The 17,561-nt window shown below is 38.4% G+C and overlaps 1 protein-coding gene and 1 pseudogene across 1 annotated transcript; one reads left to right on the top strand and one right to left on the bottom strand.

The window, feature by feature from the left end:
- Positions 1 to 912: 912 nt before the first annotated feature.
- On the bottom strand, positions 913 to 17,397 carry LOC122653678 (protein TIC110, chloroplastic). The gene is made up of 15 exons (XM_043847607.1): positions 16,824 to 17,397; positions 16,377 to 16,436; positions 15,473 to 15,596; positions 15,296 to 15,364; positions 15,076 to 15,174; positions 14,723 to 14,789; positions 12,978 to 13,042; positions 12,780 to 12,874; positions 11,857 to 11,984; positions 11,668 to 11,768; positions 4,209 to 4,425; positions 3,689 to 3,843; positions 2,632 to 2,757; positions 1,279 to 2,250; positions 913 to 1,173 (listed from the first exon to the last, which is right to left on the bottom strand). Exons 1-15 carry the CDS (start codon positions 17,342 to 17,344, stop codon positions 922 to 924), a joined length of 3,051 nt encoding a protein of 1,016 aa, XP_043703542.1. The 5' UTR covers positions 17,345 to 17,397; the 3' UTR covers positions 913 to 921.
- LOC122653779 lies at positions 6,864 to 10,781 on the top strand (annotated as a pseudogene).
- Positions 17,398 to 17,561: the final 164 nt, after the last annotated feature.

The following is a 17,561-nucleotide window of genomic DNA, read 5'->3' on the forward strand; positions in this document are numbered from 1 at the left end:
CTTGGCATGTTCTTAATGTCATGCGAGTACAAAACACATTGTGTGTCATTGGTAGTCACTACTCACTAAATTATCTATTGACTTCACTACCCATTTTAATCCTACTTTGCTAGCAAGTTAAGTGTTATACCACCAACTCCGAAAACCTTGAAGCCTCTTAATTTTATGGAAGCTTTTAAAGGGGACCAGAGACCTACAGAAATATGTACCGAAAATGTTATGTTAGTTGACCATGATGAGTCCATCATAGCATCTTTAAGACAAATCACAGTTCTGTTGGTTGGTTGGTGACTCTTCTACTCGACTAGAAGGAAACAATTCTTGGCTTTCATGATGAACGCCCTAATTGATTGGGACCAAAATCCTGCAATAGACAGCTCAAGTGATGGGTTACAAGAACAGAAATGCAAAATGCAAAATGCACAAGTTCTCACTAGATCCCATGATTTAACACAAAAACAGAGAGATGAGGTCCCCTTACCAGTTGCATCTGGTAATGGGAAGAGTTCAAGTATGAAGCATCCGAGAAAGAGAGTGTTTGGTATGCTAGGACTAACAAAGCTTCAACGGTCAGACCCATGAGAAAAAGCTGCAATACAGTTTAGTCCAGCAAATTTGAAATAGTCAAGCAATCTAAAATATATTGACTTCTTCTCGGCTGTGAATTATTAAGAGCCTCTTGCTTCTACACTTTATGATTTCTTACCACCCCTACACTGAATTCAAGCAAACACCAAGCATTACAATCAACATATTGCTATCATTACCTTCCTAAAGCCATCAGACCACTAACTAAAAAAGAAAGGTGCAAGGGGAAAAATGCCTTTATGTTGTATCTATATGAAGCATTGGTTGGGTGGGTGGGTGGGTTTTGGAGAAGGGGGGGGGGAAGGGGGGGAAGGGGGGGGGTGCGGAAAATTGTCAAATCTTAGGTAAAACAAAGTCTTCTTCGGCCTCAATGGACGGAAGTCCTCTATCTCCCATCTCTCGTAGAGCAGCAGCTGTTGAGTCACTAATGCTCAGCAGATACTGTAAACGGGAGAGCTTCTCTGGTGCTGGATCACTCTTCATATAGATGGTGAAAAGGTCAGAAAGCTCCTCAGGCACCTCCCACGACAGCGGCTCAGCAGGCACAGCTTTGTCACATGCTAACATGTCATTAAGAGAGGAAACCTGAATGAACAAAATCAGACTAAGCATGCATGTAGTTGGGTAAGAGCAAAACTCACTAAAAGCTACCAATGTCATCTAATTAGCAACAAGCTACTTAGTTCATACCGCTCCTTTATGGTTCCTCTGCCGTAAGAGTGCCACAGCCTGAATTAATGAGTTGGACAGCCTTGTCCGAGCAAGCTCATGAACAACACCTTTCGCCTTCTCAGCATTTATCCTAAGATCTATTGGAATCTTCTCATATACTTCCTCCTCACCAAACTCCCCAGTACCTGATGAGAAAATCTCATCAACAGTTTTCTTAAAGAGGTTCTCTCGTAAGCTTTCCGAGATCATATTGTCCAATTCCACATTAGCTTCCTTCAGTTCCCGGATTTGCTTTATATTGAGTCTTCCCTGACTGATAGCAGTTTCGATTGCAGCCGCCATCTTTGTTGTTGTTATACTCTTGGTAACTTTTTGTGCATACTCTGCTGGCAAACCTACCTGCTTCTGCACTTCATTAAGCTGCTCAATCCTGGCCTTGGTAAGCTGCCCATCAGCTAAAATTACTTCTGCTTGTTGCCTGAAAGCCTGCTCAGCAAGACTCCTATGAACTTCCACAATCTCCTTACCAGACAACCCTAGTATCCCACCCAGTTGATTTAGTAGCAGATACTCTGAATTGTCCTTCTTTGTGGTGATTTGGGCCCCAAATGGAATATTAGTGACCTCTCCAGTGATGCAGAAAAGCAAGTATGTCTTGTAAAGGTCCACCCTATCCCTTTCTGATAGGTCATCCTTCAGAGTTATCTCTGTTTGACCAGGCTTCCCTAGCTTTACTTCAAGCTCCTTGCTGGGTCTTGTTTTCCTCAGAGTCTGAAGGGACTCCCATTCCTCTTCTTCATCTACTTGTTTCTCCTCCTCCTTAACTGGCTCTTGTGATGCAGTATCAGTGGGTTCTCCCTTGATATCTGCAATTAATTCAGTAACAACCAAGGTATTGAATGCTATCATCTTCTTTAGCTCTTTAGCGGACCCAGTACGGCTACCAGCTGCTCGTGATCGTTGTATGTAGTTCATAAAAATCTTGCGCACCTACATCGACATTGGGAGTATGGGAAAGCATATTAGAATTGGATACATAACATTCTTTTGATATTCATATACCATTTCAGGAAAGACTGAAAAGATGAAGCCTAATTACTGTCTTGCTACAGTCATCTAATCCAACAGATTCATGTGCTTAACGTCATAAATGTTTTAGTGATGGCACAGAACTTCTGTGAACCAAACCTCCAGAATTCACTTACTACATGATTCTGATTATGAGATATAACATATTGAGTTCAACAATTCAAGAAGGATAACCCAATTATTTGACATGTAGGGCATGTGACTCATGGCTCATGGATAAAAAATACAATAAACAAAGAGAGAAATATAAAAAAAATGTAGAGCAAGACTGATGATACTCACCGCCTTGCTAGCAATAGCCATGGCAGCTTCCCTTGTTAAGCGCAAGCCATGTGCAGCCTTCCTTACAGAGGCTCTGACATCAGGATCATATCCATCAACACCTGAAGCAACTGCATCCCTCACGACCTGAGAAGGACTTACATGTTAGTGTCAAACCCAACAAAAGAACTGCTATCACCAAACTGGATGGATTCCATCCAACTGACAATGATTTATGTCAGACAAACTGAAAATAAGCAGCATTCTTCATGCGCAAATAAATAACCAATTTAACCCTGATGCTGAAATAAACAGAACCCAGGAGGAAGGCCAGAGACTAGCAGTGGCCCAACAGAATGATCAATTAGCTAGTCTATCAGAATTTTGTTATACCATAAAGGTACAAACACAGTATTTTCTTTTAGATAAAAGCATAAACACATTATTTACAACTTGCCAAAAAACCAATATGCTCAAATAACAATGAAAACATGGTATATGCCAATATGCCATACAAACCTAGGCAATAGGCCAAAAAAGGTAGCATGTAGACCCAAGAAGAGATCACAACTCCCAAGGCCTTATGAAAGATAATTACTCTTGTGGAAATGCAAGTATTTTTAGGGTCTCATTTTCCTATGCTAGGTTCCAAGAGACAGAAATTTCCTGTTTTAGTTTGATATTGGATCCAACAGAAAGGTCACCCAGATATTTATTTAATGATCCGAGATCTTGCAATCCTTTGTGAATAGGGTGAGTTCCATCCAAAAACTAACTATTAATTGGTCTTTACCCATTAGATTTTTTTTTGTGGGGGCTTGGGGGGGGGGGGGGAGTTCACAATTTGCAATGGAATTAGTGTCTTCAGAACTTCACTAAATTGGAGGTAATTAGGTTTGTTTAAGAACAGTTCTTGTAAATTCCTCCATACGGAGGTGTAGTGCATATTTGAGAATCAGTTTATAATTAAGTTCTTTCTGTGAGAATTGCAATTGCAATCCCAATTCCTAAAGCCAGTACGATGACCTGAAGTTTCATTTAAAAGGAAAAAAAACAATAGATGATTATAATAGTTTACCTTTTCAAACAGGCTGCCACAAATATCAGCATGTGCTGCTTCCACAGTCGATTGAGGAATGCAGAGCATAACTCGTAAACGCAACAACATAGCAACATCCTCCTCACTCAATTCTCCATCAGCAACAGATTGCTGAAGTTTTTGTCGATAAATTTCTGAGATGAAATGAAAAAAAAAAATCATATTCTTTTTTAACAAGGAAAATGGATTTTGGTACTAAGAAATATCAGGACACGGTAATAACCGGCCAATGCCACATGGTACTTCTCCTTTCCTACAACAATAGCCCTATGCATTAAATTTATAATTGTTCCAATTACAAAGGAAAATATTTTGCAAAATCACTCGACATAAACAACAGAATATCTCAAAGCACACTATGCAACTTTTATTAAACACAAGTTAAAATTTAAAAGCTAAATAAAATCTCATGCCCATGAAGGAAAGTGATCATACAGATAAAGTAAATAGGATTTCCAATAGTTAACTTGAGATATTACAGTTCTGAAAAATAAAATACCGTTATGGATCTCACTGGCCTTCTGTGGATCAAAGTGCAATTCATCACAGAGGTTCTGAAGGAAGGCCGCTTTGCTATCCGCAGCCTCTAAATCACCACTAGAAACAGACTGTGCAAGACGTCTACGATAGATTTTTGAGGTAACTTCCACCATAATCGCTTCAGCCTCACGTTTGCCTAGACCAAATATGTTCTTCAAATGGTTCAAAGACACAAGCTACATAAAACAGTAAAGGGACGAAAAGGATGGTTAAGCTCCATATCAAAAAAAGGTTATGATATATTTAAAGAACACAGATTCTCAGGATATGATTTGAGCCAATCAAATACTAACAAGAAAAGGCACATCTACGAATCACCTAATTGTGTTTGGTCCACTGCTTGGTTTTCCTGCTGACCAGATTCTATGATGAAACTTGAAAGTAAGGGATCACTCTACTAAGTTACTCATACCATAGTTATCAAGGCGTCGCATGGCGTCCAGGCACCTTGGTCACCTTGGACGCCTGGGCGAGCACCTTGCCGCCATGTCGGTGTCATCTTGGTTTTTGGCCCTCTAAAACGCCATGGTCACCTTCCCACCTTGATAACTATGATTCATACTGTTGAATCTCTTTGCAGAAGGGTGTTGGGAAATTACATGCATTATCCATGCCCTCATACCTCGAACCACCCATAGGTCTATCTTAGAAATCACAGTGTCAAAATTCAACCAGACAATGTATATAACAATCAGCATTCTCTCTAGCTTCCTTATTACTCCCTACTTCTTTCTCATGAAGCTGAAAAGTTGGATAAACATCCACCGCAATTGAAGCTTTGACAGAAAATATACAACTCTTGTAAGGCTAAAGGAGACTTAAGTGGGCATAAACACAAGATGCACCATATCTACATTGACTCATCCACTCACTGCCTGGACACGAGCAATGTAGAATTCTATAAATAGGATGATTTTTCAAACTCCAATCAAATTAAATTTTGAACAAAGATCTACTAAGTGTTCAAAGGAGCGTCAGATACCCCTTTGCCCCTTTTCTTGACCAGTTAAAGAACAATAACTTGTAACCACTAGTGGCATCCTAAATGCACTTTCTTTCAATACAAGTAAAATGTGAAGTCTGTGAACCATTCGCTGATATTTTCTTATCAACTTGTGGCTTTGAAATGAAATGCTAGAAAAACCCAATATTCACAAGTCTCAACAACCACACCACCAGAAGCAAGGGGGTCGGTATGCTACGGAGGTGTGACCAAGTTACTACAGACCCAAAATATGCCAACCAGATTGAGTGATCCAGTGGCACCCAGAAATAGGTTAAGATACAGGAATTTCACCCCTTATTCATGTTTCCATGTTGGATTTTGCCCAGTACTCCATAATGTGGAGATATGTTTTACTGATGATAAATCATGAACACCTAGTTGATAGTGGCAAATTGGACACCTTAGTGATGACCTAGATTGGTCATGATGGTTTTGGGAATACTAATGATTTGTCAAGTGTTGAAAGGTTTTTATATTCCAAACAAGCTCAAAAAGAGCAACCAATGAAACAGCAAGCCTAAGCTTAACTGGACGTATCAAGCAAGTGTCGCTTGAAGAGCAATGAAACAGCAAGCCTAAGCCTAAGCTTGAAGATCACAAGATACAATCTTCACCAACCCACGGCTATTCAAGAAGTGGATGAATGTCAATGACTTGGAAGAAGCTACACACATCATTGGAATAAAGTGAGCAAGTCCAAGCTTCAAGTGATCAAAGGATTAGGCTTTTGCTTGTATATTCTCTTGTGATTCTATGTTTCACTCCATTCGCCTAGATACCCCTCTTTAAAATATATAATCACTCCCAAGGAAATAAGGGAGTAAACCAATCTCTTAGGACATAATAGATCGGCTTCAAGAACCAGTCGACCGGCAAAAGACTGGCTTGACAAGCCATAGCAGCCAAATCCAGATGGACGATCAGCTTAACAGACGGTCGACTGGACAGAGCCTTGTTCTATTAGAGAATTCTTCCCCAGAGCAAAGTCTGGATTTTGGACTGCAGTCGGTCGACCAGATGCCAGAAGAGTTGACCGGACAAAATAGTGGTTGAAGGCTAAATAGATTCATTGGCTCTAACAGCTAGTCAGGACAGTCGACCAGACACAAGGGACGGTCGACTGGAGGAAGTCTAACAGCTATAATCAGCTACTTTCCTACCGTTATGAATGTAGCTATAAATAGGGACTTCATTACTCCCCTCTAAAGCCCTTTAAAAGCATTTATTGCTTGTATTATTGTAGCAACAAGGGCCAATAGGTTAAAGGAGTTGCAATTTATCTTCTATATTCACCCAAAACAGAAGGTTACGCAGTGAGCTTTCATTTGAATATCTTCCTATTAAGAGGCTTGTTGTCAAAGTTGCAAAACTCAAACCCTTAACTCTTGCATGAGTTAAGGTTGAATACAACAAGAAGAAGATAGCCTTATCACAAATAAATGGGGTCGGCCACATGAATCCTTGCTCTCCAATCAGCTCTATTCAACGTCATGCATGATACGAGGCCTAAGCTATGCACTTCTTTCCTCATCACTTCTCCTATGGTTAATCTAGGCCTGACCCTGGCTCTTTTAGTCCCTTCAATCTGAATCAATCACTCTTCCGTACATGGCCATGGCACAAGGTGTATGTGAACTCATATGGCACAAGGGGTTGCTTGGTGATCTAGGGGTAACATTTGAAGACCCTATGCTGCTCTACTGTGAAAATAAGGCAGCAATCAGTATAGCCCATAATCCAGGCCAGCATGACAGAACCAAGCATATAGAGATTGACAGACATTTCATCAAGGAAAAACTTGAGCAAGGCACAATCTGCATTCCGTTTGTCACCTCCGAGAAACAGCTAGCTTATGCATTCACCAAGGGAGTAACTGACTTCTAAATCATTCCATCCTATTGTATTCAAGTTGGGCATGTGGGACAACTATGCATCAACTTGGGAGGGAGTGTTAATGTTAAAGATGTCCATGTTCATTGTATCTGTATGTTTGATAAGACATGTTGAGTTAGTCCTTATCTTTCATATCTTTCTTATCTGGTAATCTCATTTATAAATAAACAAGGCCTTTGTCATTCTAGACAAGCCAGTCAATTCATCTCATTCTTTCTTCTCAACTATTTCCAACCTTGTATGCATTAGCATCCATTGATATTAGAGAAATGCCTTCAAAGGGAATGCATGACAGCATGCACAAATGGCGAACGACAAACTTAGTAATGTTGATATCAATCATTACAAGCACATATACAATGATATAAAAACAAATAAAAATAAAAACCCTATCAAGGAAATTGTGCCAAAATAGATGAAGTTTGAAAGATAACAACTAACGTAAATAAGTTTATGGTGACCAGAAGCATAGTTGTCAAGGCGTCGCCTGGGCATCTAGGTGGATCTCTAGGGGCCTAGGTGACTGCCGCCATAGTGTAGGGTGCCTTGCACTGGTTTAATTGGTATCAGACCAAGTTCTGGCACCTATTTATGCCAAATATCATTTTTGTATAAAAACATTTACTTAAGATATTATTCATAAATAAACAAATACCCCCTATTTGAATCCAATAAAAATAGTTCAAAAATCAAATTCCAAAAAAATAAAAGCTAACCCCCCCCCCCCCGCGTTCAAGAACAAAAATTGAATTTTTGGCGGTAGGTGAAATTTTCAACTTTCTAATGCTGAGTTTTTTTCTCAAATCTAAAAATTCCATAAGTTTTAATATGGTAAAACATTGCTAAAAACCCAAAGTAATGTAGTCCTAGGTAGGAGTAATCCCACTAAGAACCAGGGTAATAGGATCTCTTAACAAGGCTGGCCGATTGGGACAGCTTAGGCTAATTAGGGCAGAATTAGGGTTATGGTTAGGGTTTTAACTTAGGGTTTTATTTGGTAATGATGTGCAGAATTTTATGAGTCTATTGGTGTAGGTTTGGATCAATTTGGATGAAGTTGGAAATCTAAGGTTTCGGGTTAGAGGCCTTATGAAAATGGACTGTTTGTGACATCTAGGGTTTAGGGGCAGATTTTAGGAAAGAGGTTTATAGGGTATTAATGGGCAGGTCTAGGGGGTTATTTTGGTATAAAGAAGTTAGGGTTTGGATGAGTTACAAAATTCTGCAATTTAGGGTAGAATTGGATTTAGGGTTTTAGGGTTCTAATGGATCTATGGATTAATGAAAGGGGTGATAATAGGAGTAGATGGGGCTTAGGTTAGAGGATTAGAAGAAGAAGGTTAAATGCTGAATTAATAAACTACTTACTTGAAAGATTAAATCTTCAATGGTAGCAGCTTTGAAGAACTAGAAGAAAGACCTCCCGATCTACAAGATGCAAGGAGTCGATCGGAGTCCACCAATCCCTTCACCTTGATATTACCCACAAGGTAGCCTTGATATTACTCACAAGGTTCACTCAACAGAGCAGAGCAGCAGCTATGGCAGCAAACAAAAGCTTTTTCATTAATCAAATTCGTATACAATGCTGGCCTCCCTTACAAACTTATATAGAAGACTCAAAAATAGACTTAGACACTAAAAAGGAATGGCCTAACCTTATCCCTAACCTATTAGGCAACTTAAACTGACTAGGAAACTCAAATAGACTCAAAATAGAGTCCTAATGACTTAAAACAACTTAAACTACTTAAAATAAAGAAGATTCCCTAGTAGCCAATAGGATATAAGAACCTCTTAGCCAATAGGATCACTTCACTTAAATTAGACCAATTGAACCAATTGGATGCAACCAATTTAAACCGGTTCAATTAAAAACACAAAATAAAAACTAAGTATTGGACTAATCCCGTATGCAACCTATATACCCCTATTTCAGGCCCACTAAAGTGGCCTAATACATAGAAAACCCTTGGGAACAAAGGCCCAACATATATATATCCCAACCCTACACTTATTCCCAATGAAACAAGCCCTATTTGATGATGAATCTGCATCACAAAGTGCAGTAAAATATTCATTTGTTTTGATATTTAAAAAATATTTTCATTCAGAGCGATTTTGATAGCATTCACGCACACCAAATAAGGTTTGACTGGAACATAACTCCTACCATATAAATCAGATTTAAGCAATCTTGGATTTGTTGGAAAACTGGTTTGGTGTTCTACCTAATACAAAAAATCTCATGTAAAAATAAAAGGGAAAATATCTACCCCCTCCCCTCTAACTTTGCCTAATATCAATCCAGTACCCAAGTTTTGAAAAATATCTACCCCCTCCCCTACTTTATAAAGATTATATCAACCGTACCCTAACCGTTAAAAATGACTATTAACTGATGACGTGGACAAATCTAATTTATCTAAAACCCCAAATTACCCTAAAGTTATTTTAATTCCAATTTTACCCCTCCAATCCCAAAATCCCCTTTTTTTATCGTTTTTCCCCCAAAAGGCATTTTTTTATCGTTTTTCTCTCAAAATCAAACCCCATTTCATCGTTTTTCCCCAAAAGCCAAAAACCTTTTCATACCTGCAACTAAAAAATGAAGAAATAAACAAGGGAAAGAAGACGTTCTACCAAAAAACAAAAAAAAAAACAAAGAAGACAAACAACCGAACTGGCCCCACCTTCTTCTTGTCTCTAACTGCCTGTTCCGTTTCTTCGTCCTCTGCTTCTCTGGTTTCTTCTTCTCTGGCAGATCCTCTTCTTCTTCGTATTATTCGCAGCAGCGGCCAAGACCACCATCATAACAAATAAACAGCACAGCGGCAAAGCAGAAGAAACGAATCTTCCCCAAATTTCACACATTCACACGAGAACTAGGAAGACTTGAGAAGCTTTATTCTCTCATCTTTTTCACATTAATATTTTATTTATGTTAATCAATATTTAATTACAAAAATCCATCTCCTTCAACACCTCCAAATACGAGTTTGGCCCACATATCACGGGCTCTCTCTCTCTTCGCCTCCATCTCTTCCTTCTTATCTATCTATCTATCCATTTCTTCTTATAAATAGAAGAACAGAGTTAGTTCTCCCAAATCGTTCTCTTGCTGGAACAAGAGAGAAGCCTGAGTTTCGAATTCAAAATTCACAAAACAAAAAATGGGAAATATAATAGGAGAAGGAGAAGGTTAGCGAAGGTGATGACCGTAGATGGCGAGACGGTTAAGTTTAAAACGCCATTAAAAGTAGAGGAAGTAACGAAAGACTACCCAGGCCATATCCTCATAGAATCAGAAGCTGTGAAGCACTTCGGCATCAAAGCAAAGCCTTTGGAACCACAACAAGAACTGAAGCCAAGGAAACAAAATTTCCTCAACAAGAAGATAAGAATATTCTTTAGAGGAAAGTGATGACAGGGGTTCGGACGAGTGCAAAAGAGAGAATGGAAAGCCTCATGTTAACCCGACGGGCAACTTCAGATTTGTCGTCCGTGAAGGAAAGAAGTCTCGTGACCGACGCCGGCATGGTGAGGGTAAAATTAAGGTTACCCAAGTCGGAGTTGTCGAAGTTGATCAATGAAAGCCAAGATTCGTTTGATTTGCCTTTTAACTCTACATAAGGGTAATATAGTCTTTTCATAATCAAGGGAGAAAGACAAATGTTTTCCATAGATATTAAAAAGGGTAATTTTGTCTTTACACAGGTTTTTTTAACGCCGTTACATGGTTAGGGTACGATTGATATAATCTTTATAAAGTAGGGGAGGGGGTAGATATTTTTCAAAACTTGGGTACTGGATTGATATTAGGCAAACTTAGAGGGGAGGGGGTAGATATCTTCCCAAAATAAAATCATTTGATCAGTCAAACTTCTTAGAGAACAAGATCATTTCCCTAAATCGATAGCAGTTTAATTACTTATTGATAAGATCATATTTTTAAGAACAATATAACCAAATATATGCTTTGATTGTTTCAAATTCCAAAAGCTTGCTTCTTCAGTTCTGCTGTCTTCTAGTTCTATGTTGATTTTTTATGACTTTATATGGCTTAATATTGATTTTTAATTACTTAATGTGACTTAATGCTGATTTTTTATGACTTCTTGTTGCTTAATATTGATTTTTTATGACTTGATTTGGCTTAATGTTGATTTTTTATGATATAAGGTACATATTGTAGCATACTAAATAATGTTGGAAAAGAGGAGAAATAAAAAATAACACTTGGGCGCCTAGGCGGGAACCTTGTCGCCTAAGCGCTTAGGCACCCCTTCGCTGCCTTAGGTCGCCTTGCTGCCTTGACAACTATGGCCAGAAGTTGGAATTTCAAGGTTAAAGAAAACCAAAATATGTTTACGGTGACCAGAAGTTGGAACTTCAAGCTTAAAGAAAACCCTCTATCTTAAAACATTGACATTAAAATTTAGTCATTAGGACATGACCAGATGAGCTACATGTCACCAAATCTACAAACAAAGTTGCGAGAGAGAGAGAAAGAGTATACCTTATTTTCTTCCAAGCGACCGCTTGACAAAGATTCTACCACATAAGCTCTATAGAGGAGCTTCAAGTCATCCATCTTTCTGTCACCGTCGTACTCACCACCTAATCCAGAGAAACAAGGAAATCAGTGCCTATGCTTATCACATGTAAGGAACACAAAGTTCCATTCAGTGTCAAGTAGCATGTTTACCTATTAAAGAAACAGGTCCAACCCCAGGAGCAAAGCGTTCAGCGTCAGGATGTTTGTTTAATGACATAAGCAAATTATTAAATGCCAAAACTTCATCCAGCACTTCCACCACCTCTGTTGTTCCCCTGCTGGAAACCCTGGTTCTGTTAGCCAAAACGGATGATATGGATGTTGTGTAAATTCAGTCAATTTTCATAATTTATCCAATAAGCTCATGTTCAATGCTCCAAAGAACATTAGGACACTCCATTGGAATACTTCTATTTAGACCGCATTCTCATGCAATACTTTGAACAAGATATCTTCTTCCACTTTTAGTATGGAGAAGAAACAAAACATTTTTAAGCCAGCACCAAAAGGGCACAAGCTTAGAACATAATAGCTCAAAGATGAAGCAATTTAAAAATGAGGAAGCCGTTTTTCATGGGCGGCTCTCTTATAAAGCTCTAGGCGGGTGAATATCTGCACATGGGAGCTCATGGTGCCCAAATTTTGTAGATTGGTAAATCACGAGGTCCCTGCATATATGTCAAGTTCCAGTCAAATTGTAGTTGGCGAAGTGTCAAAATAAAGCTTTGAAAATCCAGGAATATTGAAGGGTGCATGCCAATACACAGACGGCTGAAAAGTACAGGGAGACACGGGCATACATGGAAGGAAATTAGCTGAATTTGGATCTGAAATTTCACTCATTGCTAATTCAGACCATTCCACAGATATCCAACAGTTTGAATTGCCAAATCACCTTCTATGTGTCACAAATGAGGTATGATGTCAAAAGAGAGATTCTTTTCAGTGGTTTGCCTAGAAGAACTTTTCCCCACTAATAGTTTTGCTCTTCTTAAACAGAGAAAGAAGATATATACACAACTACAACCTCAGGATACTATCTACAACATGAATTAAAACAATAGATGTCATACACTGCTCTTGTCCTGGACTTCAAGATATCAAGTGCCTTTGAAATGTTCTCCTCAACCAGTTTTCTTGTATGTTCCCGGAACATGTCAGCAGCAAGCTGTGAAGAAACAAAACCTACCGCATCTATAAGTGTTTATAAAAACTCAAACTACAGAAAACATCTTCAAATCATTATATAACAAGCATACAAGAATGCCTACCTCCTCCGAAAGTCGATATTGACGGTGTGCTTCCCTCAGGCTAACAAGCTGATGGTCATCAATATCTAGACAAAAAATTCAAATTTTATTTGCATTTGAACTGCAAATGCAAGATTGTCATATATACACACAAATTACTGAGTTATTGACAACATGCTCTTCATCAAAATCTATGGATAAATATGCTAAAAGACTCTTATTAGAATTAGAAAACCAAGAGTGGCTGTTATATGTGCTACTGAAGCCGAACAAACAAACTGATAGCACAACAGAGTAATAAACAAAGTACAGTTCCAATCCAATAGTGTTTTCTTCTTTCTTGGATTTCTTTTCCTTTCTTTTTGAAATAAGTCATACAATAGATAGAATCCTTTTAAGGGAGAAAGAACACTGTCAAGCTGTGTATGCCACGCTAGCGCCTCACTGTCTCTCTCTCTCTCCTCCCTCCTATGAAATGACATATCTGCCTACTATTGTGGAAGGAGAGAGGTAGAAACATAGAGACGCTAGCGTAGTCTACGCAGCCTGGCAGCGTTCTTTCTTCCTATTTTTAAGTATCAGGAATTACGAGACGGTGCATAAAAAAATTAGCATACATCATACATCATACATCACACATCACACAGGTTATACTATTACCAGGATGCAGTGATATAGATGCATTCCATTTTTTACCAAAACTACAATTTAAATAGCTCCGAAAACGACTTCTGTCAAAAAAGAAAAAAAAACACGAAGATGTCTTAGTCTTCAGTGCAAAACAGGATAGGAGGGTGTCTCCTGATGGCAATGGTAATTAGTACTTACACTTCTAAATCTTTCCTCATGGCTCTATGCAAATCTACTCGTGATAATGGACTGTTCTCACTCAACGTCTATATGTAAATTGCCAGTCCCTACCACGTGTGATATCTTTGGCTGAGAGGTTGTTCATAAGAAGATAAATATGCATTATATGCTCTGGAAGAAGCCTAAAAAGGCTGGAACCCCTTTCGGAGTCTCTCAGGTACAAGGGAAAGGGGAAAAAAGAGGATCATCTCTTCATTCATCAATTGTGTTGTTAATAAAGATTTTCTAATCAAATATCATTCTAATATGAAAACTTGGATACATAGCTCAAATAGGAGGATTTTTAAGTATCATTCTAATATTTCCATTTTATTGTGCATTGGAGGATTTTTACATTCCCATGTTATAAATACTTTTCCACTCATTCATCCCCAAAAAAAAAAAAAAAAACTACAAAAAAATGAAGAAAAAAAAGGAAAAAAAGAAAACATATTCATTTCATTACCTTCTTTTTTTTGACAGGTAAATTTATAAATCCAATTTATATTTAGCAACACTTGGAAACAAGTACTACTATAAGATTCATGTAGGCCTTGTATCAAGTATGACCTTGAATAGAGCTGATTGAAGGGCACAGATCCATGTAGTCGACCCCATTTGATTGGGATAAGGCAGAGTTGAAACAAGTAATACAGTAAGACCCACAGTCACTTCTGTTCATTAAGACTATTTAAAATATTGTTACGTATGGGCAACAATAAAACATTTTACCAAGTATAATGTCTACAAAATTGTTTCATAGGGCAAGGATACAGCCAGCTTTATTTATCATCTTCTTCTGTCTTAGTTATTTATCATCTTCTTTATGTATTGAATGACTGAAGTAAATCTATTTAGCTTTAGCAAGAGCCAATAGAATAAACCAAGAAGCATCACATTAAGGTTCCTTGAATCACCTCTGCCAACTGAGTTTAGCTTCAATGCATAGAGTCTCAGGGCACTGTCCCGGACAGCAACTTCAACCTGGCAAATGAAAGAACTAAGACTTTTAATAACTATTAAAAAAATGATTTTTAAAGCAACTGACAACAAATTTAGGGTAAAAGACTTGTCAAACAAAAAGTTAGTCTTAAAGACTAGAAGATCACAGATTGGCTTGGTTATGTGAATTTAGATACTCCTTCCATTTCCATATTAGAGAAATAAGACTATGGAACACCAAATGCAGCTCTAGCAAAGAAACAACTAATAAATATTTTACTGATACAGAATAACGAATAACATTACTTGATGATTAATAATTTAATACCTGAGAATCAGTAACCTTGAAAACACGCTTCCAAGGCAAAAGGAATGTTGATGCTTCCCCAAACACAAGTGTTGAAACATAAATTAGCTTCTGAAATGCCTGCACTGGAGACTCACTAATAATGATCAAGCTTCATATCATCTCTCAAGTCTCAATGCAATTACAATATTTTGCAAACAGCTATCACAAGTCAAAATGGCATAAGTTACAAGAAACCTACCCGACGCTGCTCTATATCATCATCACGATCACCAGTTTCCAGCCTTTGCCTGAAGATGCGCCTCCCAATCTAAGTGTCCAGCACACAAAACTCAATCAATGAAGGTAAAAAAATAAAGATTGCAAGACTGCCAGGTTTCAAGATAATAATAATAACCAAATAAATATCACTAGCTACCTCCATGTGCACAGCAGCTGCATCTGGGTCATCAATGCCAAGAGCGTTCTTAAATTTCATAATGGTTTCTACTTCATTGCCTTCAAGATTCTCACTTCCAGGTGGAAGAACAGAAGATACAAACCTAAACAGACACACTAAGATCACATTAAGGGAATCCACTGGCAGAAGTCAAACAGTCTAAAGGAGTCAGCAGACAACATCATACAAAATTAGACAATGCAAGAACTGCCACAAGCCCTTGAAAATGTGGTACTTGTAATACTAGTAGTAAATAAAAGCTTTTTCTTTCTTTAAAACAAAAAAAAAGAAATGAAAGCAAGATAGCAAAGGGACAATGGAACAGCTCTTCCATACTATTAGATAATGAATACATAATCAAAAGTAACTACCAGTACTAATACATGATGATTATAATAAATACAAACGAATGTTTCCTTAATGGCCTTTGAGATAGACATGCCTACATGGCCAAACCTTTATTAGCCACATGAAGATTGAGCTCCGTAGAGAAACCACTACATAGAGCAGTACACCATATGGATCAGCCATGTGTCAAATCGGAAACCCATCTCAAGTTCTCAACCACAAGGCCAGGATAACCCTTTCATCAAAGTAGAGTTTATCCACCTTTACACCTCCAAGCCAGAAAAATAGTTTGCCTCAAATTAACAGATAGATAGACAGAGGCATAGACATTGTAAAGGCTAAGCACCAGCTAATTGGGCATGTGTCAGATATTAGGACTATTAACAGAAACCTCTCTTAACTAGACATCCTCATTATACTATCCCTGCCAAGATGGAGTAAACTTGTGGTAGTCAAGCCATCGAATCAGTGCACCACAAACATCAGAATATGGAAAATGCCCTACAGCTGAAGAAATAATGAATGTCCGACTTACCGGCTATACAACTCACAAAGCTCTGCATTGAAGGCCTCATCTTGTTTGCTAACCCCATATCTGAAAGGTAAAAAAAAAACACATTGTAGAGCCCAAGAACAAATGAAGGGACAAAGAAGAACAAAACCATTGTACTCAGTAAACCATCTAACGACCCTCAGACAATGCTTTTCTCACCAAATATACCCATTCCCAATAGAACCAAGAATTCGTAATTTCATAACAGGCCCAGCAGAAAAGGCCTAATTATCTCTGGACACCAATAACCACCAGAATAACCGAAAACATATACTCAAGACCGACAAATTAGAACTTTATACAGCTCTGACAAACTTGATAACACTAAAAGAATTGGCAAATGTTGGTTCTAATGTAACCCATGATTTCCCACCAAGTACATCAATTAGAAACAATCAACAAACTCAGAAGATAATGAAATTAACTCACTTTTTGGCTATCCCTTCAACATCTTCCCTTTCCAAAGCCCCTGGGTCATCAGAACTCAACACGAAATTATGCAAATTCACGGCCGCAACCTCCGGTAAGCAAGAATTCAACGCATAGACCGCAGCACCACCAGCCGCACCAAGAGCAACAGCACCACCCAATCCCGTATTTCGAGACCCTCCAATCCGATAACCAAGACCATACCCAGCAGCAAGAGCACCTGCAACGATGATAACCGAACTCGCTAACCTAACCGGAGGTGGCAACCCTCCAGCAAGTAATTGGATTCCTGTGAGCTCCTTCTTACCCCCGAAGATCTCAGAATTCACTGGAGTTCTTTGTTGTGTTGCATCTTCAGCAGAACTTCGAGTAACAGAGATTCGATGTCGGTGTCGTCTGGTTAAAGAATTTCTAGGGTTTTTTGTGAAAAGAATAGGGTTTATGAACTGAGACGGAGATAGGAGCAAGGAACGAGAGGGACTAGAAGAAGAAGGAGAAGGGAGTAGAAGAGTATGATTCATCTCTCCGTCTTCTCCTCTAAGAAGATGAAAACGAAAATTAGGGGTTTTTTTAGGGTTTTTGAAATGGTGAAGAGCTGTAGTGAGGCTTTCAATGGAGACAAGATGACAGAGATGATAAAATGGAGGCAGAAGGAAATGGCAGCTTATCTTAAACCATTTTCATTATTTTTCGGGCAAACTTCATGGACACCCCCTATAACTATTCGAAATGGCAAGT

The sequence above is a fragment of the Telopea speciosissima genome, chromosome 3 (genome assembly GCF_018873765.1).
Source record: "Telopea speciosissima isolate NSW1024214 ecotype Mountain lineage chromosome 3, Tspe_v1, whole genome shotgun sequence".
Taxonomy (NCBI): Eukaryota; Viridiplantae; Streptophyta; class Magnoliopsida; order Proteales; family Proteaceae; genus Telopea; species Telopea speciosissima.